Source organism: Tamandua tetradactyla, chromosome 7, assembly GCF_023851605.1.
Source record: "Tamandua tetradactyla isolate mTamTet1 chromosome 7, mTamTet1.pri, whole genome shotgun sequence".
Taxonomy (NCBI): Eukaryota; Metazoa; Chordata; class Mammalia; order Pilosa; family Myrmecophagidae; genus Tamandua; species Tamandua tetradactyla.
Genome location: NC_135333.1, coordinates 100,513,693 through 100,538,461, shown reverse-complemented (window position 1 = coordinate 100,538,461; position 24,769 = coordinate 100,513,693). Strand labels below are relative to the sequence as shown.

The window sequence follows — 24,769 nt, the reverse complement described above, 5'->3', positions numbered from 1 at the left end:
AAAAACAATTGATAAGATCAACGGCAGGTCTGGAGGGGAGGGTGGAAGACTTGTCAGAGTTGAGGAGAGATTTGCAGGCATAAGCTGGAAAGATCAGAGTTAGTAGCCAGAGAATAGAATGATTAAAATGAAATTTAAACATTTTTGCAGTTATTAGCAATATCAAAGTCTACAGGGATTCTTAATCTTTTTTTGCACAATGGCCATCTATGGTAATCATATATTTCTGAGAATATGGAGGATAATAATTTTATATGCATCAAATATAATAAACAGTTATATAAATATTTATATAAATTATATATAAATATATATAAATAAATATTTATATACATTATATAAATAAACAATGAAACCAATTATATTGAAATGTATTTATAAAAATATTAAGAAACCAAATATATACTAATACACTAAAAGTGTATTAGCACTTTTGTAACATAATCTAGCAGCAGATCTAATAAATACCATATTTTTGAAGAAGTAACATTTTAAGAAGTCTGCAACAGCTAAAACATACGAGAATATCTGTGATTATTATTGGTCATAGTTATTTGTTGTCTACATTTGTATTTGAAGGTGGCTAAATTTCATTTAGAAATTAGTGAACATGGCAATGTAAATTTTTTCCCATTCAAGTTTTGGGGACCCCTCAAATTTGAATTTCCATTCAAGTTTGTACACTCTAGTTTAAGACCATGAATGTGTGGCTGAGGGAAGGCGGAGGACAAAGTCACTGGAAAAGAGAAGTTAAATAAATTAATAGGCCAGGCTATTGGAAAGATCATCTACACAAATATTTCCATCCTAAGAATTCACAACCTCCAGGCACATTTGTACTTTAAGACTTTTCCTAAGGGCTAAGGTTCTTTTTATTTTTTTTCCCCATTCAAGATTCCATGTAATTATGGTGTTCAACTAAACTGACCATACAAAGTTAAACTAGATAATGCGCTACCCCAAATATAAATTTGCACAAATAAATATCTCTCTCTTTGGTCTTGCACAGAGGTTGAAGCTTGAAAATATGGACGATATCATCCTTTACCCTATATTCTGATTTCTGATTCTTAGTTTTATCCAGATCAGCTTCATTCATATCTCTAGGAACCTTTACCATGGGCCCCAGCCTGATAAACCATGCTGTCGACTTCAGTTCTCTTAGTTTGTATATTATAGTTAGTCCACATGAGTGAGGCATGATAACATTTGTCGTTCTGTTTCTTCCATTTCAGTCAACATACTGCCCTTAAGTTCATTCACCTAGTTGCATGCCTCACAACTTCATTCCTTCTTGCAGCCACTTAATAGTCTGTTGCATGCAAACTCCACAGTTCCCCCTTCCATTCCTCAGTCGTTGTGCCCTTAGTGGGCTCAGGTTCTTCAGCCAGTCCTCCATAACCTACAGTAGCCACGACTGCCTGCTTCTCATTGCCATCAGACCCAAGGCTACTCATTTAAGAACAAGAGATGAGAGAAATACGTGAAGACCTGATGTGGAAGGTTATACAAGAATACTGGCTGGAAGAATCCGTACCTTGGAATATGTTCTTAATGATTTATTTTCTCTTCCTCCGGCTCGTTTTGAATAACGTATCTGTAAAATCTACCTCTGCAATGTCATTTGCTTCATTGTATTGCTTTTATACCGTGAATAATGTTCCCGGAGGCCTGGCTTCTAGCCTTACCCAACAAAGGGAAGTGCTTTGAGACCTAAACATACCTTCATAAATCACTACAGCTGCTCCCTAGTGTAGTGTCAAATGGCCTTTTTTTTGGCACAGGCAGGCTCTGGGAATCGAACCTGGGTCTCTGGCATGGAAGGCGAGAATTCTGCCACTGAGAAAATGGCCTATTTTAATAAATTGATATATCATTTTTCAAATTGGTGTTTTATATTTCCCCTTATTGTAACATTAAAGGTTTCTAGTTATATTTGTGAGACATTTCCAGAGTTTTATTTTTAACAATGACAAACTAATTTTCACTCCTAAAGGGTTCCCAAATTTAGGTTCAGTGGATGTGTCAAACCCCTGGAGAGAAAATTTAAAACCCAATTCCCTTTCTTAAAAAGGACAATTGTCTTTAAATTTTCCTTGAAAGAGTTACAAATTCCCACATAGGCTATAATGTTTCAAAGGAAAATTAATTTTGAAATGGCGTTTTGATGGTTGTACTTATAGTATATCAATTAAACATAATTTGATTGTTTTAGCTTATTTAATGCTCTTATTTCAGGAGAGAATATAAAGTAATAACCTGCGATTTGAGGGGAGATACATCCATCTTAATATTCCTTCTTTAGGAAGATAGAATGTCTCTGATCCATTCCAGTATATAGAAAAGAAACCTTAATGCAATTTTTTATGCCAGTAATTTATCATCATCCATAGAAAATGCAAATTGAGCTTACTAATACTTAAAAATATACATATAAGACACATATGCCATTGTCTAAAGTTATTCTTCTCATTATTTATTTACTAATGTAAAATATTATGACCCATCATAAGAATTGTTGAAACTTTACAACTAAGTCCATAAAGATCAGTATTCTGAAACTAAAGTGAAACAGATGATTATTTAGTAAAATGAGAATTATGTTAAAACTTCAACTTCTGAAAAATAAAGTCCCTCTTTGAATCAAGGTATTTCTCTTTAGGACCACTGGCTCATTTCCTGAAATTAATTACATTCTCCAGAACAAGTAAATTCCAACCTTTTATTCCAAAATATTGACTGTATGTGCTGGGTTACCTTCTCATGCTGGGTTCCAAATTTAATTCTTTCAACAATATTTTCCTCCAGGTTCTACCCTCCTAGTATGGCTTTTTAAATTTGGAGTACACTTGTAAATGCAGATCATAAATTTCTGCATTGTGGAAAGTTTAATCCTAAATACAAAACTAAATAAAAGCCTTTCACTTTTCCTCTGGCAGTAATGACAAATTATTTCTTAAACATTCCTCCCTACTTCCCTGCTTAATCATATACTCTTTAGCAGTGGTAATGCCGAATATATTTTTTAAAGGATAAACTTGCGTTTGCTTTGTTCGGATCAGAGTTCTCTGAATTTAATTGGTGGTGTAATCCTTGGTAAATTGCTCAAGGTCATATATCCTTGTTTTAACCTCAATAACCACATCGATGATCCTCCTAAATGCCTGAATTAAACATAAGCCTGCCCAAAATTTCTGCTTTTAAAGTTAACTTTCTATTTTCCCCCCTCTTCCTCTGCATTTTTATGAAGCTGCATTTTTACTTCTTTCTTCTTCCCTTAGTATAAATGAATGTTCATGTTTGTTTACCTCTTTACCTATTTTCGAATATTAAACAATCTTTTTTCTCTCTGTTTCCTTGACAATAAACTCTCCGTGTTTTGTTCAGATAGTCACACCTCAAGGAAAGTTTCTGCACCCCAGGGTCAGTGGTAAATCTTGGTCACTCTAAGCAACCATGGAAATGCCATTTTACTAGTTTTGGGGCAGACTTGTGACTCAGTTCTGGGAAAATTGTACAAGATTTCCTTAGAGGCTTCTGGGAAAGGTCCTTCACTTTTAGGAAGGGGTTTCCAAAGAGACAGGCTCTGTTTTTCCTTGGACATTATAGGGTCTGCATACAATAATTCCTAGGACTTCTGCAGCCATCTTGCAACCACAGAGAAAACAAACTTGAGAAAAGTTGATAATGAGCCCTCCTGAGAGGAGAGAGGGAAAAAAAAAGCTGGTCCTCGATAATATTATTGAGACATTGATTTCACTAGACTATGTTTTACTATTTAAGCAATTTTGAATTGAACATTAAATAAAATAAATAAAATTGAACATTAAAATATCCTAACACACAGAATCTTTGTCCACCTATTTAAATTATTCTTTAACTAGGAGTAATAAAACTTCCTTTCCTTTAATTTTCAATTATTTTAATCATATGACTTGCCAACTTTGGGTAACACCAACAATCACGTGTTATCTCCATTTCTGTAGCCAGGCTGGTGTGGCTGGTAGATAACATATCATTAGCCAACTGTTTCTCTGACAAATTCATGTTACCTAATTTCTCAACAGAAGTTTGTTGATTTTTCATCAACAGCTGGTTTCTCAAGATTTTTTTTTTTTTGGGTGCATGGTCCGGGAATCCCAACTGGGTCTCCTGCATGAAAGGTGGGCATTCTAACCACTGAACTACCTGTGCACCCCCCCACCCCAGATGATCTTTTTTCATCTATCTCCATGTGGGTGTCTAATAGACCCATTGAACTCAACATGTTAAAATATGAACTCTTACTTATTTTCTCCAAAACTCTTTCCCCACCAGGATTCCTCCATTCAGTTAATGATTGAGTTGGTCGATCTTAACCCCTGGAGTTATCCTGAATCTTCTTTCATACTTCTCATCAGATCATCAGAAAATTCCGTTGTGTTCTCTTCAAAATCAACTCTGAAAATAACTTCTTGATTCTTGTATCATCACCCTAGTTAAAGCTGACCCCATCTCTTGCTTGGACTATTATCATTTGGCTCCACACTGCCTCCCTGTTTCAAGGGATTTGAAGATTTTCTCACTATTTATGGAGATTTCATTTATCTTCAAAGAGCAGCTGAAGGAATACCATCTTTTCAATTGTCAGCTTAAAATGTCCCAATGGCTTTTTCTCACATTTAAAATAAAATTCAAAGTTATCAACAATGGCCTGTTAACTTCTTTATGATTCAGCCCCTGGCTATCTCTCCAACCTCATTAGTCCACCTGGTCCCTGGTTTGCTTTGCCCCAGACACACTGGTCCCCATGTTATTACCCAAACATCCAAATGTACTGCCAGCTCAGAGCTTCTGGATTTTTCAGGCAGGAATACTTTTCCCTCTAGGCAACCACATGGGCCATTCTCGTACTTCATTCCATTCCCTTTTCCAATGTCACCCAATCAGAGCTGACTCTCCCTGCCACCCTAATCGAAAAGTAAGCACTAGCTTATCACTCTTGACCTTCCCTACCCTACTTCACTTTTTGCCAGTTATCTTCAAATATTATCACTATCTGACATAATATAAGTAATCTGACTATATAATTTTGCCTCCTTTCTTTAGACAGTAGATTTACTTAGATAAGATTTCAACTCACTCTCTTGCATGAAAGTTGCACTCTCAAAAATACCAAGTCCTCTACAATGCCAAACTCAGCAACCATTCTTTATTCTTCAACTTCTTTTAGACATTCAAAATTTCAAACTAAGTTCTGTAAATGAGTACTTTAAAGAACATAATAAAACAGAACATAATAAAACAAATACCTGATGCTATGATTTGCATTCATGTGTCAACTTGCTAGGTGATGGTGCCCGGTTGTCTGGTCAAGCAAGCACTGGGCTAACTGTTACAGCAAGAACATTTTGTGGCTGGTTAATAAACCAGAAGGCTCATTTATTAAATCATTGATGTGTTAATTGCATCCATGACTGATTACATCTGCAGTCAGCCAAGGGGAGTGTCTCCTGCAATTAGTGATATTTAATCTAATCATCTGAAGGCTTTAAAGGAGATGTTGGAAGAGGGGATCTCTCTCTCTCTCTCTCTCTAGTTCATCCAGCCAGTCTCGCCTAGGGGATTCATTAAGACTTTCATTGGAGTTGTCAGCCTGAGGCCTGCCCTGTAGAATTTGGACTTATACATCCCCACAGTTGCATGAGATACCTTTATAAAATTTCATATTTACAGATCTCTCCTGTTAGTTCTGTTTCTTAAAGAACCTGACTAATACAGATTTTGGTACCAGAGAAGTGAGGTGCTGAAGTTTGCAAATACCAAACATGTTGGAATTGCTTTTTACATAGATAAGGGGAAGAACCTGGAAGTACTGAGAGAAGGTAAATAGGAAAGACCTGGATTTCTTTGAAGAGACTGTAGGTAGAAATATGGATGCTAATATTTCTTTTAGACAGAAATGAGGAATGTGTCATTGAAAAGTGGAAGAAAGGTGATTTTTTTTTTTTTTTAAGAGGTAGAGAATTTGGCAAAATTGAGCCCTGGTGTTGGATGGAAGGTAGAATTTAAAGTGACAAGTTTGGATATCTAGCAGAGGAAATTTCCAAACTAAGTGTGGAAAATGCAGCCTGGCTGCTCCTTGCAGTTTATAGTAAAATGTGAAAGGAAAGGGACAAGCTGACAACTGAACTCCTAGGTGCAAAGAACCAGAAATTAATGGTCTACAAAATTCTGGGCTTCCAGAAAGTGAGACACCAGAGGCTAGTGTCCCACATAAGTACTTAACCAAACATGGACATAATCAGCCTAATATTAGAGGACAAGCAAGGATTGGGGTTGAAGTTATCCTGAAGGGATTTGTGGAAAGTCCTATTGTCTGATAAATTTGGTGTATGCTGCATGTCAACTCAACAATTTTTTTGCGAGATCTGTATATATGGAACCATTGCCACGCTGGACTGATGGGGACAGAAAAGGGACAGAATGAAGGGAAAATTATTTCAAAGGCAGAACCATAGACACTAAGGTCTGGAGCCAGGAAATCTCAGAGAGGAGACCAGACCCATCTATACACGTGGAAAGGTGAGTTTGTCCTGGAAGCAAAGGGCTCACTTCCACTTCCTTGCTCAGGATGAGTTTTGCCATCTCAGGCCTTGGAGAAGGCGGAGCACATTCCCCAGGGATTAGGGAGAGTCTCCTAGCCACCACCCCATTGTTCTGCGGGAGATGAGCATGTGACCCGGAGATCTCCAGATGCTTGGAGAGGGTGGGCCCAAGAATAAGGTGATCTCCCCAGTGTTCTCCAGTGTTGCAACCCAGTGTTTGGAGAGAACAGGGCCACTGTGTAAGCCACTGGAAACAGTGGGACTGCTGCTTTCTCAAGCTCCAAGGAGGAAAGGTCATTCTATGACTCTCAGACTTTGAAATCTAATGGAGTATGTCCTGCTGGTTTTCGGATCATTTGGGTCTTGTGCCAGTTTGAAAGGATTTTATGTACCCTAGAAAAGCCATGTTTTAAGCCTAATCAATCTTGTGGGAGCAACAGTTTTTTCTAATCCCTATTCAGTAAATATTACATAATTATTACAAAATAGTTTTGTAGGGGTTCAGTAGATATTTACTGACTGAATCTATTTTCTGGAGAATAAAGGTGTTACTATGAAGGTCTATGTTTTAAGGGTGGTTTTATTTTATCAGAGGAAAACAAATCTACATGTATACTTTACTATTAAAGTATAGCTCCAGAAACTGAGACCATATTTTATAAATCAAAATTATTTTGATAGCAATTACTGTTACTTTCCCCTGCTATTCTTAAAATACATTCTACTGAGGAATTTTCCAACCAGATTATTTTTGGGTCTAAACAAATGAATAAAATACTCTATTAGGGTTGTTGTGTGAACTTGCTGATAGTTAAAAGATTCCTTGGGAAAGATTCAGGAAAACCCCCTATTATTTTAGATACAGATTGACTATCTGTGGCCTGAAAAAGTGGTAAAATCTGCTTCTAGAATTACTATTCAAAGCTTCTAAAGGATAAATAAAATTCTGGGAAGGCTCTGAGCTAAGAGGTAATTCTCCATTAACTGCTAGAGGAAACCTGGGACAGTCAAAGAGTTACATTAACAATCATCAGAGAAGAAGGATGGGAAGCCAAATGTAGGGACTCACAAAGTATTACTACGATCAAATAATTTCTCCTACATTTTCATGCTTGTTAGAAAAAAAGAAGTGTTAAGTATAACTACTCAGCTACATGGATAGCTGTGATTCAATGCTAATGAAGGGAACACATACTCTAGAGGTAATTTTAAAATGTAAGCTATTTGTTAAACTAGAAATACTTAGGCTAGATTCATCCATGCAAACTGCTAAATTGATCCCATGCAAAATGCCATAAAGGAAAACAAAATATTTGATTATTTCAGAATCATTGATAAGACAGCATTTCATGGATGATAATATCTGATTGTGCTGTAATCATAAATATAATTTTTTAAAACTATGAATATAGATTTATGAGTGGGAGTCAATTATAACATTTTTGTTATATAATATACCATTCAAACCTACACAGTTTAGTAGTTTATTTATTTATGAAAATCATTTTTTTCCAAATAATAGAGGGCATTTACAAAGTTCCTGATTTGGGGGTCACTGGAGAATATGGAATCCTGATGTTAAAGGCAGGAGAAACTAAACCTAAGGATACTGTGCTGGTTTGAAATGATGTATGTACCCTAGAAAAGCAATGTTTTAATCCTAATTCCATTTTGTAAAGGCAGCCATTTCTTCTAATCCCTATTCAGTATTGTATGTTTGAAACTGTAATTAGTTATCATCTCCCTGGAGATGTGATTTAATTAAGAATGTTAAACTTGATTAGGTAGAGGCGTGCCTCCACCCATTTAGGTGGGTTTTGATTAGTTTCTGAAGTCATATAAAAGTGGAAACAGTTTGGAGAATGAGAAATTCAGAGAGAGCAGAGCAGAATGACATAGCCATGAGAAGCAGAGTCCACCAATCAGCGACCTTTGGAGATGAAGAAGGAAAGCACTTCCCGGGGAGCTTCATGAAACAGGAAGCCAGGAGAGAAAGCTAGCAGATGACACTGTGTTCACCATGTGCCCTTCCAGCTGGGAGAGAAGCCCTGACTATGTTCTCTAAGTGCCTTCTCACTTGAGAGACAAACTCTGAATGCCATCAGCCTTTTTTAACCAAGGTATCTTTCTCTGGATGCTTTTGATTGAACATTTCTATAGACTTGTTTTAATTGGGACATTTTCTTGGCCTTAGAACTGTAAACTAGCAACTTATTAAATTCCCCTTTTAAAAAGCCATTCCATTTCTGGTATATAGCATTCCAGCAGCTAGCAAACTAGAACAGATACTGTATGTACTACCAAATCCTTCTGTATATAAACTTTTGTATGAGATTAGAAGTTCAAATCTATTTTGGGTTCTGAAAAGGCCTAGAGAAGATATATTTGCAAAAGTGATGAGGTCAATATAGCATTTTAATTTGATAATATATGAATCGAATCTAAGCATCTCAACTATCTTCTTGTCCCCTTTGTATCCTACTACTTACTCAGGCACTAAAGAAGGGAGCAAGAGGTCATGGAGCCAAATGCCTACAAGTCCCACCTAAGAAACAGTGTCCTACCACTGCCTCTTCTGCTATTGGGCAAAACACAATGTGTTTCTCATCACAGTATTTAAGTTGGTGGCTTTGGTTATATAGTTTAACTTAATAGTTGGGAGCTACCAAAAATAGTAGGTTAAATTTTTAGATTACATCATCTGCGGTAACATCAGGATACATTTAAGATTTATTAGAAGGCATTACGACAACAAAAAGAGGTCTTGTTCTGATCTGTATATAGCATAGACCCCCACCACTGCTCTCATTACAGTCCATGTCGTCATCATCTTTGAACCATTCTTTAGCAATAACTTGTAATTCATCACCTTCTCTCTTGCCTGGATCTTATATCTGGTTTCCAACATCACTAAAGTGATTTTTCAAGAGCTAAAATCTGATCGTGTTGCTCCCACTTTACAGATTTTCAGATGTCTTGCCCTTAGGAGGAAGGCCAAACTCTGATTTAATTTAGTTAATATACCTATAGTCTCTTTAAAATGAAAAAACAGAGACTGAAAACATGCATTTTTGCATATTATTTATGGCGAAGGATCATTGTTTTTCTATATTATAAAATTTATAATGAATATGCAATAAACCAAATTAGCTTGCTAGCATTTATATTTCAACATTTGGAGCTACCTGCACATTTTCTTATTTTTAGTCCATAATTATGTATTTTTAAATGATTTTTTAAAAGAGAATCTAGAATTTTTAAATGAAGGCTGAGATTGGGTGGTATTTATTAGATGGTGTGTTTGTGATGAAACAGTTGTGGCAGTACATTTGCCTCAATATGAGCTTTAACAATTTGACAGAGACAGCACATGATGGTGTTCAGGTCAGAAAGAAATGGAGTTACAGATTACCAATGTCTAATAAAATTCCTAGTGTATGTCTTATATGAAGTCAATCTTTATAAGAAACAAATTTGTGCATTAACACATGGTAGAATATAAGTCATCTGTCTAACGAGGAAATTTGCTAACATTGTAGAGACAGAAGATAGGATCTTAAGTTGCCCCAATTATTGTCACAACTTAATTTTACCCTATATGGAAATCAATCTATTCAACAATTAACTTGTTAAGATCCCATTATATGTCAGACAGTCCCCTAGGTGCCGAGGACATAAACGTTATACAAGGCAGAAAAAATCCTCCTCCCACAGGTCTTACATGCAAGTGAAGATGGAGATCATAAACAAGAATAAATTAATAAATGAGATTATAAAGACAATTTTAAATAGGTGTAACTATTATGAAGAATATAAGACAGGGTGATGTCACAGAGAATTACTCAGGGGGAAGTCACCTTAAATTAGTGACCATAAAAGGCTTCTCTGAGGTGACATCTGAGCAGAAACAAAAATGATAAGAATGAACCTGTAAGGTGAGGATCCAGTGTCTCCTAGGCAGGAATAAAACCAAGTGCAGATGCCTTGGTGTATTCAAGAAGAGAGAAGTAAATACAGCAAGGGACAAATTGCTTAATTGAAATAAGAAAGTTCAATAGGGTCAGATTATCTAGGGTGGTATAAGCCATAGTAAGAAATCCTGATTTTATTCTACAGGAAGTCTTTCTAACGTAAAAATTATATGATTTGATTTATGTATGAAAAGATCTCAGTGGCTACTACATAGAGAACGGACTGTCATAAGCCAATGGTAGAAGTCAAGAGAATTGAAAGGATTGCTAGTAGTGTTGGTGAAAGGCTATGGAGAGATATGGCAAAATGCACATTTTAGCACATTTTAAGTATGTACATTTGTTGAATAAATGAATGAATGAATAAATCACAGAACAAATAATGTGTCTAAATACTGCAATCAAGCAAAGTACATTTAATATTCCTGGCTATGTATTGTGGGCATACACATTGAAACAAGGAAAAGTATTAGCAGTCTTTACACTTAAGAGAAAGCCGAGCATTTCCACTTGTATTTACATGCTTTCCTCATAAAAAATAAACCAGCCACAAGTGAATTCAAATTTAAATAAGAAATTTCTAAAATGGTACTATTCACCAAATAACTGATAATCATAATGGTAATTACAATTATTTTTGTGCAGTTATGGTCTGCTAAGAGAAAAATAATAGAAATACTACAATTAGTGAGATTATTTATAATCTGTTAGTTGGCAAAAGAGGGAGAAAATAATATTCTTAGTATGTTTGAGGTCTCTAAACAAGCATACTCTGTCTACCATACATGGGCTATTTACAATAGAATTTCAGATCGTAGCTGTGGTGTATTAGAACTGGTCTAAATCACCTCCTGAGAGACAAATGTTAAACTTCAGGGAAATTTATGAGCAAGTGGTTTAAAACCAAAGTCCCCTTGGGGAAATGGTAAGAAAGGGGGAAAATCCAACTTTCTGATGTGGAGAATTCCTGATATTCTCATAAGCAGTGGGGAAACCAAAGCAATGGGCTTGAGCCCTTAATCTTGGGGTCTGTTCATATGAAACTTATCCCCACAAAGGATAGGCTAAGTCTACTTAAAATTAAGCTTAAGAGTCACCCCCCAGGGAGCCTCTTTTATTGCTCAGATGTGGCCTCTTTCTCTCAGCCAACACAATAAGCAAACTCACAGCCCTCCCTGTCTCTATGTGGAACATGTCTCCCAGGTGTATAAATGTTCCTGGCAATGTGGGACAGAAATCCTAGAATGAGCTGGGACTCAGCACCAAGGGATTGAGAAAACCTTCTCAACCAAAAGGGGGAAGAGGGAAATGAGACAAAATAAAGTGTCAATGGCTGAGAGATTCCAGAATTGAGGGGTTATCCTGGAGGTTATTCTTAAATGCATTATATAGATATCACCTTTTTTAGTGAAGGTGTATTGGAGAGGCCGGAGGGAAGCACCTGAAAATGTAGAGCTATGTTCTAGTAGCCATGTTTCTTGATGATTGTATAATGATATCGCTTTCATAATGTGACTGTGTAATTGTGAAAACCTTGAGTCTGAAGCTCCTTTTATCTACAGTATGGACAGATGAGTAAAACATTTGGATTAAAGAATAGAGAAGTAATAGGTAGAACTAATGTTGGCATGGATTTAGTGGATTGAAATGCTAGTGATCAATGAATGAGAGTGGTAAGGAGTGTAGAAAAAAAATAGGGTAAAAAAGCTTAAAATACATTGGGTAGATGAAAATACTGGAAGTTAATGAGAAAGAGGAGTGGGGGTATGGTATACACGAGTTTTTTCTTTTTTCTTTATATTTCTTCTTCTGAATTGATGTAAATGTTCTAAGAAATTATCATGATGATGAATATACAACTATGTGATGATATTTTGAATTATTGATTATATACCAAGAATAGAATGATCTTATGGTAAGAATGTTCATGTTTATATGTTATGTTTAAATAAAATTTAAAAATTTTAAAAATTTAAAAACCCACCATTATGAAAATTTAAATTATGTAAACCTATTAGTTAAATTAAAAATATAAAATGGAGGCTGTAAATACTCTAGGTTTATCACTTCCTAATTATTTTATTACATTTTAACATTACCACTGTTCTTAAAATTCTGCCAGTTGCGTCTGCATGGTGGCTATACTAAATAATGGCACACATTACTTTTTCAGTTGCATTTATGGGTAGCTTGAAATTGGCCATGATGGGAATATTTACACCATTGACATTGGCAAATGCTATAAACCAGGCTCCTCCCACCCCATCCCCAGCAAGAGTTATGGTTTAGTTCTAACATTTATTAGAACTCAACTAGTTATAACTGTACTGATGCAACTGTCACTGCTATAGCATCTCTAGTTACAAACTCTAGTTCAAATCCCAGAAACTAATTTTGCTTTATATTAGGAATGACTAATGGAAGGTGAGGAAATGAAGACAGCAAGAGCCCACTACAGCTGGCTTCTAAAACGGAAGATCAATATCCAAAACAATTAAGCTAGTTTTGTTTGCTCTTTCTCATGCCCAAACAACATCCACATTTCCCTTTAACATCCTTTGAGAAACAGTGTGAAATATTTAAGGTGTCTATTCTCAAAATTCAGTATTTCGAAAAAGTTTCAAAAACAGAAAGATGTTATTTTCCCTTATCAAAGTAGTCAAGTCTAAAAAGAAAGATAATGTTGGCATGAGTACAGTGAGAAAAACACTCATATACAATGCCAATGGGAATGAAAATTGATAAATATTTCTTTAAAACAATTTGGAATTTTTTATCAAAAATTAAAAATAGTGAAATACGGTCTCCTTGTTTAAATTTAATTAGCAGACATTAAAATTTGTAAAAATGAATTCAAAATAGTATTATTCATGATAGAAAACCTGAAATAGGTAAACGAATTTTGTACATTTTATTATACATAATTTTGATTGAAATTGACAAAATTTTGAGTGGCATGGAAATGTTCTTTATATAACATTACTGACTTAGGAGAGTATGACATGATCTATTCAATAGAAGCTAAAACATAAAATATATGTGTATAAAATGACTAAAAGTAAATCCAACTAAATTTTAGGAGCTTGGAGTGTTCAGAATATGACTGATTATTTTCTGTTCTTTTCACATTTCTGTTTCTTCAAAATTCTCTACAAAGGCAAAATAATAAAGAACAAAACTTTGTTCTTTTTTTTTAAAGAACAAAGTTTTCAAAGCGATATTTACAATATTTTGATTTTTGAAAAGTGGATATATCTTGTAGTAAATTTCTTGAAAATATGGCACGTAGATGAAACCAACATTTTAATGTGTTAAATACTCTGGCATTGTGTTAAAGGATTTTTTATTGTCATATATATAATATACAGCATATTAATATACTTGGGTATAAATCACCAATATGTTTCTAAATCAAGCATTCTCATCTTTGATTTACCATCTTCTAATATTTCAAAGCCTTTCATAAAATTCTCAAAACAAGGGCAGACCATGGTGGCACAGCAGTTAGAGTTCTCACCTGCCATGCTAGAGACCCGGGTTCGATTCCCGGTGTCTGCCCATGCAAAAAAAAAAAAAAAAAAGGAAAAGAAAAATCTCAAAACAAAATCTATTTTAATTCAGTAGAATTTGCAAACAGTATTATTCATTCCAAGTTGAAAAAAGTATGAAAATTATACATATGATAGAGTGCTGCAAATCCAAACAGGGCAGAAACCACTGCCTCAACTTCCAATTAACCACGCCTGTCAGGAATAGAGGCTGCCAAACAGGAAGAGATAGACTGAGACAAAAAGAAACAGGGAGAGGGTAAAAGAGTAATAATTAATAATGCGTCAATTTTATAACTATATTAGTAAGTGCAGGGGGAGTAAAGAGGATAAGATGCGTTTAAAAATAGTCCAGTGTATTTCAGAGAAATTCTGACATTACTATATAAAGGTCTATATTATGCACCAGTTTAGTGCATCATGGTAGTTTGATTGGGTTTGACGTCCAGATAATTATCAACATGCGGCATGTTGCAAATTTGCTTTTGTGGGTCATAAGGGAAGAAATATCAGGTTTCAGGGTACCCTTGACATTTCAAATTTATTTCTGGAAACACCAATATAGGTATGAGTATCAGGCCTACATTCATTCTTGGGAATCTGTATGGCCTCGTTCACTTAGAGGCACTTTCATTGAAATGTGTTTTAAATGACTGGCTTACCTGAAATTTTGACTTGAGACACCATTCCATCTCCTCCATCACTGTGTGCGCGAACCTCTACCACATACTCTCCATCCCTGGGGATTGGGACTTCTATGGAGTGTTTGTGAGTTGAATACAGCTTGCCATCATGTTGGCCATCAGGTCTATAGAGTACCTTATGAAGTCCCAAAATACGTATACTTATTAGAGTGGTAAGAATGAGCCAGTGCCCTAACACTACAACCAGAAGAAAAATTCCTGTGTTTTTATGGATAAATAGTCCTCGGAAGCTGTGTTTAACAACAGAGGGAAATTCATGTTATTTCAAATTCACAGATAACGATTTCTGGTATTTTTAGAGTGATCCAAGAGGATGCACTTTAAGCATCTGAATTTCATGTTCTGAGATGACCAAAAATAAAGAGAGGGAAACACTATATCTTTTTTTAAGATAAAGGTTTAAAATGAGGGCTCTCTCAATGCATTGAAACAGTCTAAGGAAACTGCTTAACAATTTTAATTTTTTTTCACATTATTCCTAAAATTTCAAATCCAGTGAAGATGGTGATAGTGTGTGATATAAAGAATATATGGAAATAATCTTTCCTCCATTTTTATTCATTCATAGAAGTTAACTCAATTCATCGAAGAGTTTGTCATCGGGAGACCAATACGATCTCACTCGCTGCCAAACAAAAGTGGATTCTTTCTGTTTCTCATCTTTAAACTGATTATTTTAACAATTTCATTCTTTACAGCAGCTATTCCACTTTTCTTGCTCACTTGACATAGCACTGTCCTAAAATTCACTTCAGATGCTGTTTCATTGTAAAACTTACTATGGTGCTCTTCCATCTAATTCTGCTATACATCTAAAATCAGAAAGCTGAATGAGTTTGAAATGAAACAGCCAAAAATCCGAAATGCCAATTCCTCTTTGTATGAACAAAGCTTGGGTGGAGAATAATCTCGTAACCTTTTGTGTACCTTATATCCTGTCACTGTAGATTCATTGGATAGGGCAACAACATGATCCCAGGTGATGATGTAGCGTGAACCAGACCTTACTGAACTGATGATCCTTGGCGGCTGGCTAGGAGCTGTGAAAAGTAACAAGATGCAATCGACATCACCAGTTCCAACCTAAACTCCGCAAACTTCATTGCATCAGGAATCATAAATGCCAGCGGTAATGATGCTGACAACGATGACAACCAGCGCAACAACAAAAACAGCTCGTTTTGAATAGTTCTTACTATATGCCAGGCACCATGCGAAGCATATTCTCTCCGCAAGCTCATGCAATGCACCCAGTGGCCCCTCGAGGTGGGTAAAATAACTGACTCTTCACTCTACTCTCACCACACCCCACTCGGGTTTCTACTCTACTCTTGGGTTTCCTATGCCATCACTCTTTTGTAAGTACAGTTTCCAAAGTCACTAATCACCTCCTCTTGGCCAGATCGAATGATTACCTTTTTTTTTCTCTTTTCAAATTTAACATTTTTGCAGCATTCCACAGAGTGCTCTTTTCGTTTCCTATTTTTTCTTAAATTAATAATAACTTCATATTTAGGTTTTCCTCATATCTCACCGCCTGCTCCTATTAACTATCCTTTGCTGGCTCTGTGTCCTCTCCTTAACTTCTAAATATTGGAATGGCTGAGGGTTGAGCCTACGCACCCTTCTCTTCCTGAAGTACTGATATTTCAGCTCATGGCTTTAAATACCCACAATTTTATCTCAAGCCCTAACCTCTCTCTTGATTTCTAGATGTTGTTGTCCAGCTGTCTGTATGTACCTGAATGTCTGAAAGGCTGCTGAAATATAATATAATCAAGATGGAACAATTGACATGACCCCAGCCCCACAAATCTGCCTCCGTGTGAGTCTTTCCCATCCTTAGCAAGTGGCACCACCCAACCCCAGTCTCTTAGCAAAAGCATTCAGTCCTCTATTCCCCTCTTCCTACATCCAAATTAGCAGCAAGCTGTCAACTCTGCCTGTAGAAAATTTTCTACTTCTCTCTATCTCCATTAATATCACTCAGTGCTGGCCACCATAACTTCTCTCTCTTTTACTATGAAAACTGCCTTATAATCAATTGGCTGTTCTGCTTTTACTCTTGTCCCACCACTATCTAATAGCTACACAGGGCCAGAGTGATATTAAAAATCATAAATTAGTATCACTCTCTGCTTAAAGTCTTCCAATGGCTTATCATACATAGGAAAAAAAGCAAACCATAACTCCTACAAGGTCCTACATATTTTACTTCTTACACACTTCTCATCTCAGAACTTCCCATCTCAGGGTTTTTGTACTGTTCATTCTGTCTGCCTGGAATACTCTTCCCCCGAGGCTGATCTCACACAACAGGTCCTTCTCACCACTCGCATTCCACCAAATGCCATCTTTTCCCACAGGCCTTTCCAGACTACGCAACAAAAATTTGGATCCACCTAAGTCACGTTCTACCCTCTATTTTATTTTATAGCATAATAATTTCTTTATTATGCTATCACCTGATACGGCCATGTTTATTTATTTTGCCAATTTTTAACTAATTTTTTTTTTAAAAAATGCCTTTTCCACTAGGTTGCAAAGCCCAACAGGAAAGGACCTGAGTCTGGCTTGATTTCTTCTGCCTCTTAAACACTTAGAACAGCGCAGGGCAGATAGTATACCTCTGATAGAATGAATGCATGAAGGAAAAAACGGAAAAACAAATGAAGGCGTGAATGCTCCTTTTGTAGACTAAGAAACTGTGGTTTAGAGATGTGAGGTAATTTGTCTCGTGACATACATTTAGTTAAGTGGCAGAGGTACGTCTCACACTCATGACTGAGGCCAAAGTCTGATTTTTACACCATGTCCTATTGTCTTATTAAGCATTTACTTTCCCCCCAAAAGATTTCATATACATTTTGAAGGCCTAGTGGTAATCATGTCTTCGAAGTCTTCCAAAATTCACAAAAGTTCTACATCTGAATTCTTTTTCTTTTTTTTGTATTCAACTTGATTAACAAGAGATAGCAAAGTGAGGCTGTTGATATTGAATGGCCAGAAAACCTGAGTAGTGCAGGTGGCCTTATAATATGGGCAATGAGAATACACACAAGGCTAGAACAGTTCACTTGTATTTGGTTTGTGTCATGACAAAGGTTTATGAATCAAAGCAGAGAAAAGTGAGCAGAATTTATTTTCCTTATGATATCTATGCATTTCCATGAAAGCAATGTTTAAATTAATAAAAACAAAATGAAGACAAGTGAATTTTTCAGTAAAAATGAAGGGTCGCTAAAAGGCAAGATTCCATAACTTTATAACGGAATGTTAAATGCATGAAGGCATTCTCTATAGTTTTTCATTATATAATTTAATTTTACTATATTATATATATATATCGAAGTCTAAAAACAAAACTACTTGTGGTACCCTAAAGGGTATAACTGAAAATCAAAATGTACTCTCACTGCTAGGTATTAAATTTCTCTCAAATGTACCCACATCACGATTGACTCTATTCGACTCACGTGCTTTCTTGGTGAAGGTTTCAATCATTTCACTGGGAGGTCCACAGCCTGCACTATTGCAGGCCCTGACTTCCACAAAGTACTGCGTGTCTGGGAGCAGATTTTCCAGCCTGGCTGAGTACTCTTGACTGGAGACTTGAACTCTGTGCGCAGCTGCCTCTTTGTCATGGGAAGCCCAGTACCGAATCTGCAAACATTAAAGTTGAGTAATATTTTGTTATGATTCAAACTCTGGTTTGGAAAAGTTCTTTTCAATCACATCTGTAACCATTGCAGTTGGCTGAGCCTCATATTTGCAAAAGGTAGTTAGGTGAGGTGTGTATCACTAACCACATACTTCTTAGACTCGGACTTAGAATATGGCAAGGCATGCACTGCATACTGCTTAATGATGTCAACAGCAAGTGAAAAGTTTACCTCATTGCCTGAAATCATCCTAAATTGGCCACAAAAGGGAAAAACAGTCAAACAATTCCACATAAGATTTACCTTCAAAATACAAAACTGATCTCTGTTTGGAAGTATCTGCCACAATAAATTTTATCATTTATTTCCTGCTTTATTTCTGTTTACATGATTTAAAATGCTCTGTCTGTAAAACAATGGGATTTTAATTTCATGATTAACCAAAACACTTAAACAAAAAGATTTAAAATGAGTGTAATCCTGAACTTTTCACTTTTATAATCACATAGGAAACCGTTATAAAATAGAACCAAATGGTTCAAATTCACTTGGCCACAAAGTGAGGTTTATAAAAAGAATGAACATATTTCAGAACCAAGCCTAGTTACTAATTGCTTACTGGTTCTATGTTTGTTAGTGTTTAATTTTGATAGTATAATTTTGATAGACTTTCTTTGGCATTTCTAGCATCAGACCAGAAGGATGGCCTCAAAGCACAGAATTATGCTAAGTAGCTCCAAAATCAGATCTCAGTTGTCAGAGCAAAAACTTCCTAAAAATGGGAGCCACCTCAAGAAGGCATGAGTTTTCCAGTGCTCAAAATGTTCAGGCAGTGACTAAATTTATCTGAGAAGGAGGAAGATGACCTACATTTTAGCAGGCTTAGGAATTAGATATAAGACCTCTTCCCCTGCTAAACTAAAGGGAAATAATTATGTTCTAAGGAAATGTTAGGTTTGTATTACGAGTTTTCATATACATTATTGTCTCAACAAACCTATGATGGGGTATTTATCCCATTTTATAGCAATGGAAAGAGAGGTCCATGGGTTCATGCATTGTTCTATAGTCAATGAAAGACATTATAACCTAGTGAGAAAAAGACCATGATAATTGCATGGCTTTAGATATATTAATTATTCTCTTGAGTTCTCAGTTTCCAGATCTGTAAAAAGGGTATAATAACGTCCATATTATAGGGTTGTTGAAAGAATTAGAAGCCCCATCACATGTAAGGCATCTGATGTAAATGAGGCTAAGTAAATAGTAGCTAATTAAGTGATAAAAATTGGGATTTCATTGAAAGTTTATTTGACTTCAAAACTCACTTTTGGTTTGACAAAGGACTTTCAACTACAATTATAATTAGTGACTAATGAGTAAGTACAATATGTCATTTGTGAAAACATCTTCCAACTCATTAAATAAACAAATACTTGAGAAAGAAATTGGAATGTGAAACTTAAAGTTAGAAAAGACTTGGTATAAATAAAGCTTGGTTTAATAATAGTTCTGTGGCCAATAATCTTCATACAATTTCTATATAGGATGATATCAGTAAAGGGTTCAGTGGTGTGATTTAATCAAGTATTAGTCACACAGTAGGAGGGGGGAAAAATGGAAAAGCTATAGAATCAGCTTTATCATCGAATCTGATGTTTTAAAATTAGAAAAATCAGGATTTTGTTTTAGTTTCTTAATCAGAAGTGCACTCTACTTTACGGTTTGGATTTTTGAATCCTTAGTAACAGATTCTTTTTTTCTTTTTTCCCTTTAAAAGAACTATTGATAAAATAGTAACAGAGATAGGCCCCATACACTCCAGGTAGCTCTCACCCAGAAAGGCACAAAATTGTTGCTCAATACTTCTTTTTTTTTTTCTTGGCCTAGTAATTAAGACATTTTCTGTCAGATGTCAATCTACCTTTCCAGACTCATTTTCCAGTACATCATCTTTGTCCATCATATTTTCTAGGAGACTAGGCCATAAAACTGTATAACCTTTAAGATGATGACCTTGATAAAATTAAATGAACATCCCAAGCTTCTTCTCTTAGGAAATCATAAAGATCATGGCACTGATGATTTTGCTGGATGTTGGATTCCTTTGCAACTCAGATTCCAAATCGGAAGTAAATGTTCCAAATATAGAGGATAAAATCTCCCTCCCACTGACTCAATGGGCAGAGTTCTAATTGCAAGAAATGGGATTCAATAGCCCAAAGGACAGAGAAGAAGAGTACTGGGCTTAGGGAGAGATCAAGTACCACGACATTACACTACATCATTTTATTGTCAACAAAGCACACAGGCAGTGCTCAGCTGAACACACTGACTTCTGCAGATATCAAATAATAAACATTTGGTTCTTAAAAACAAAATTTTGTTAATGTAAATGAGCATATCCTAGGAAGGGTAATTAGTAATAAGGAATTCAATGCAAGGAGCAGATATTTGAGTTCAGATAGAACAGAATAAAAGGCACTAAGAGCTACCTAAGAGGATTTTCAAGACCTGTAAGGAAAAGGATCCTACTGGGACCAGAATGATTTTCTCCATCTCACTAATTATTACTATTATAAAAGAGCTGGCACTGCTATTAGAGCTATGTTATCCATAACTACCCGCAGTACAGCTGTCACACAGGCTATGGGTTTGGTCATCTTAATAAAATGCATTGCTATTGCCATAATGTTTCAAATTAAAGAATCTTTTCAAGTCAAGTTGTGGCCAAGTACTGAATGAACACATCCCTCATGTCTACGAGTAGCTAGAGTAGATAGGCAAAATAAGGTAAGCAGCAGATATTTACAAAATTCTGCCTTAATCTGCATTGCTTTTGAAACGGTATTCATGGCATTCCAATTTCTTCATATATCTCCATATCTTAGCTTTCCAAACTGTGTGGTTCAAAATAATAGAGTCCCCCGAGATCCATTCATTCATCCATTCATCACAAATTGAAAACTTTTCATACTAGGTCCCTGATCACCCACCAAACTGTTCTCGGTTTTACAGACGGAGTGACAACTAAAGGCCTAACTCACTGGAGGAGTGTAACCTGTGACCACGACAACACTATGTGTTTACCATACGGAATTTCCTTTCTCTGCTGGGCAGACAGCTCGACTGGATTTCCCAGCATCCCTCACAGTCAGGGAGAGCCTTATAACTTAGGCCTGACCAATAGACTGAAGCCCCAAATAGGTATCTTTTTATTTTTTTGTCTTCCAGTACATATATGTATTTCTATATCTATACGTAATACACACAGAAGTAGATGTATGATATGTATATCACAGGAAAATTTGTTTACAACTTTTTTCTTTTTTGGGGGGGGGTATGTGGTCTCAAGATCTAGCCTGGGTCTCCCGCACGGGAAGTGAGTAGTCTACCACTGAACTCCCCATGTACCCCAAACAGATACCTTTTCAGGCCCAGTGCTACCTTTTACATGCCCTCTGCTCCCTCGTTTACTGGTCAGATTCTGAGAATCCAGTGAAGGAGTCCACGGCTCTAAACATAGGGGAGCCTTAGATGGAAGGAACTCCCTAGAGCCTGGAGCAGAAACAGCTCCACCTCCTCAGTCCAAATGCTTGCACCATCCCCCACTCCACGGGGGCCCCCCTACTCTATTCCACATCACCTCTACTTTCCCACCCTGCCATTAACACGGGACTGTGATGTGAGAGATAAATAAAAGTTCACTGGGTCATGTATGCCTCCAGTTGAGCCTCTCAGGATTAACTGTTAGCAATCTGTGAGCATGCTAACACAGGGAGCCAGACAATAAACACGTGTGTAGTACAATGACAGGAGAAGTAAACCAGCAAAAACAACAGGGAGTGATATGGAGCGGCTGCTTTGGAGAGAACAAAGTGGCAATTATCAAAGAAAAATTTTCCAGTGAGAGGTAATAGCTGGAAGGTAAGAAATATTACATGTGGTGGTGGGGTTTCGGGGGGGGGGGGGTTAGGGAGTCTTGGGGTTAAGTGTTTAGAAAACTCATTTGAGACAAATTTGAACTGCTATTCTTTAGCACCTTTAGTTCGTTCATTTTAGTTGTGATTTCCTCAGATATGATATAAAACACAGAATTTCCCACATTTATCTGACCATGAAACACTTCATGTTACTCCCCAAAAGGGCAGTGACAGTTTGCGTGGGTTCTCTGGAACATGGTATATAAAAATTCAGGGTTGTAGCTTCCCTTTCCTGGACAGCCCTTCTCTTCCTTCTCCTGCTTCATAAACTCTTAAAAGAAATCACCTCTAGGATCAGATCATAAATGTCACTTGTTCATGAAGTCTTCATGGATACAATCATTAGGAATTAATGATTTCCTCCTCAGTAAAACCACACTGTTTATTGCTGCTGTCTCATGTCTTACCTGGATAACTCTTCCTACTTCCCTACGCCACCACTCTTCTTAAAAGACAATTATGATGCTCATCTTTGTTTATCTCTCTCTATCCCTCACACAATGTCTTCATCTATTCAAAAATAATTTAATGGGCACTCTGATTTTATGCAGCAATTTCTTTATGAAATAGGGAAAATAGCAGGAACGTTATTTTGAGAAAGGCAGGAGACAGAGAGCATGTTTCACAATTCTAGCATTATTTAGAATTTTTATGAACAATTTACTGAAAACTTTTGAGGGTGATGACAAAGCAAGCAAGGCCAGTGTTCGGTGAGGAATAGAAGTGTTCAAAAGTTTGTAATTTTGGTTGTAGTCAAAGATCAGAATAACTGCTGAACTTAGAAAAGCAAAAGTCTGGATACATTTTTAATTGTGTTTCTTCAAACAGCTGTTAAAACGCTCCTTAGGAAAATAAGAGACACGATGTTTCAGAAGCTACTGGTATGGTATAGAACATACCTGACTATTTAGAAATGTTCCAGCCTAAGGTACCTGATATGAAAGGTGGTGACGTAGCGGAACGTTCTACCAACTAGGACACACGAGACATGGGGTCTACTTTTGCTCTGCGGCCAATTTACCACGAAACTTTGGGCAACTTTCTCAGCTTTGGTTTTCAGTCTCTTCATCTTAAGAAGTTAATGATAAAATTTTAACACTACTGTCTTGATATTAGTTCACAAACTTATTTTGAACATAAAGAGAAAATTTAAAGTATAGTTATTTGAACAAGCACAAAGAATTTTTTAATGTTAAAAAATATTATTTGAGCCACTGAAAAGCCATTTTTATTTTTACTAATGCTTGAACAAAGACTATATCTAGTCCCCTGAGAGTACTTTGGATAGTATTTATTACATGCTAAACTAATTAAAGTGATACAAATATATCAGAATGTCATCGCAAATTACTTGAAATCTTTTTAAACATGTTACGTGACAAGGACATTAATTTTATTGACTGAGATGTATGTCACATTTTAGAAGTCTTCATTCCTTTATAACAGCTTTTCCATCCATTTTAAAGAGAAGTTTGTTGACTAGGTTAATATGATAAAGGCCATCATTAAAAGAGGCTGTTCTAAAATGAGGAATGAAAGTGACAACATTTCTCTGAAAACTCATCCAAATCTCCCCGACATATTTTGGCAAAGCAAAAGGAAAGAAAAAGCTTTCCTTTGTTTTCATTTTATACCTATATCCTAGATGACTATTTTATTCATCTAACTTTGGCAGGTATCTATGTGGTCATGTGATCGCCATTAAAATTCAAAATAAATTGAGGTCTGTGACTTAACTATGCCCTGTAACTAGGGAGCAGAAGACTTATTGAGTGCAAATAATCTCTGACTCCTTATTTTAGAATATGAGAGTTATGTAGAATTTTTCACATGTAAACTTCACCGTTACAAATGAATGCACCCGATGACAAAATGATTTTACTATTTGAATAATCTATCCCTCCTTAATTTAAAGCAACTGAAGTTTACATGACTTATATTGCTTTCAGAGTACTAAACTATGTATTATATAAGATAAATTATATATAAGTTTTATATAAATTTATATATAATATGGTGTCCTCTTTTATATCTGCACTAACTGTTGGCCAAACATTTAGAGTTAATTTCCAAATAGATGATGGAATTGGACTGTTGCATCTTGATCATCCTGCTGAGTTTTCCATTGTGGTGAAGCACCATTAGTTTGTGAGAAAACTGCCTGGAGTGAGGGGTGCAACCTATCCTAATGGAGCAGAACAAATGTATTGCTTTTGATTAATCACTAGGGAAATGAAAAGAGAGTCTTAATGAATCAGTGCAAACAGATTATCACCACCAGAAATAAATGCAGAGCCCATTTTATTTTGGAATA

General features: G+C 36.0%; 1 protein-coding gene across 7 annotated transcripts in view; it reads right to left on the bottom strand.

Annotated features, from left to right (window-relative positions):
• CNTN1 (contactin 1) overlaps positions 1-24,769 on the bottom strand; it is a 420,382-nt gene that overhangs the window by 26,034 nt on the left and 369,579 nt on the right. For all 7 annotated transcript variants that reach the window (XM_077170568.1, XM_077170574.1, XM_077170570.1 and 4 more), the window contains 3 exons: positions 18,287-18,473; positions 15,738-15,850; positions 14,769-14,925 (listed from right to left, as the gene is read on the bottom strand). In XM_077170568.1, the coding sequence (XP_077026683.1) occupies positions 14,769-14,925; positions 15,738-15,850; positions 18,287-18,473 (457 nt within the window). The remainder of the gene's footprint in view (positions 1-14,768; positions 14,926-15,737; positions 15,851-18,286; positions 18,474-24,769) is intronic.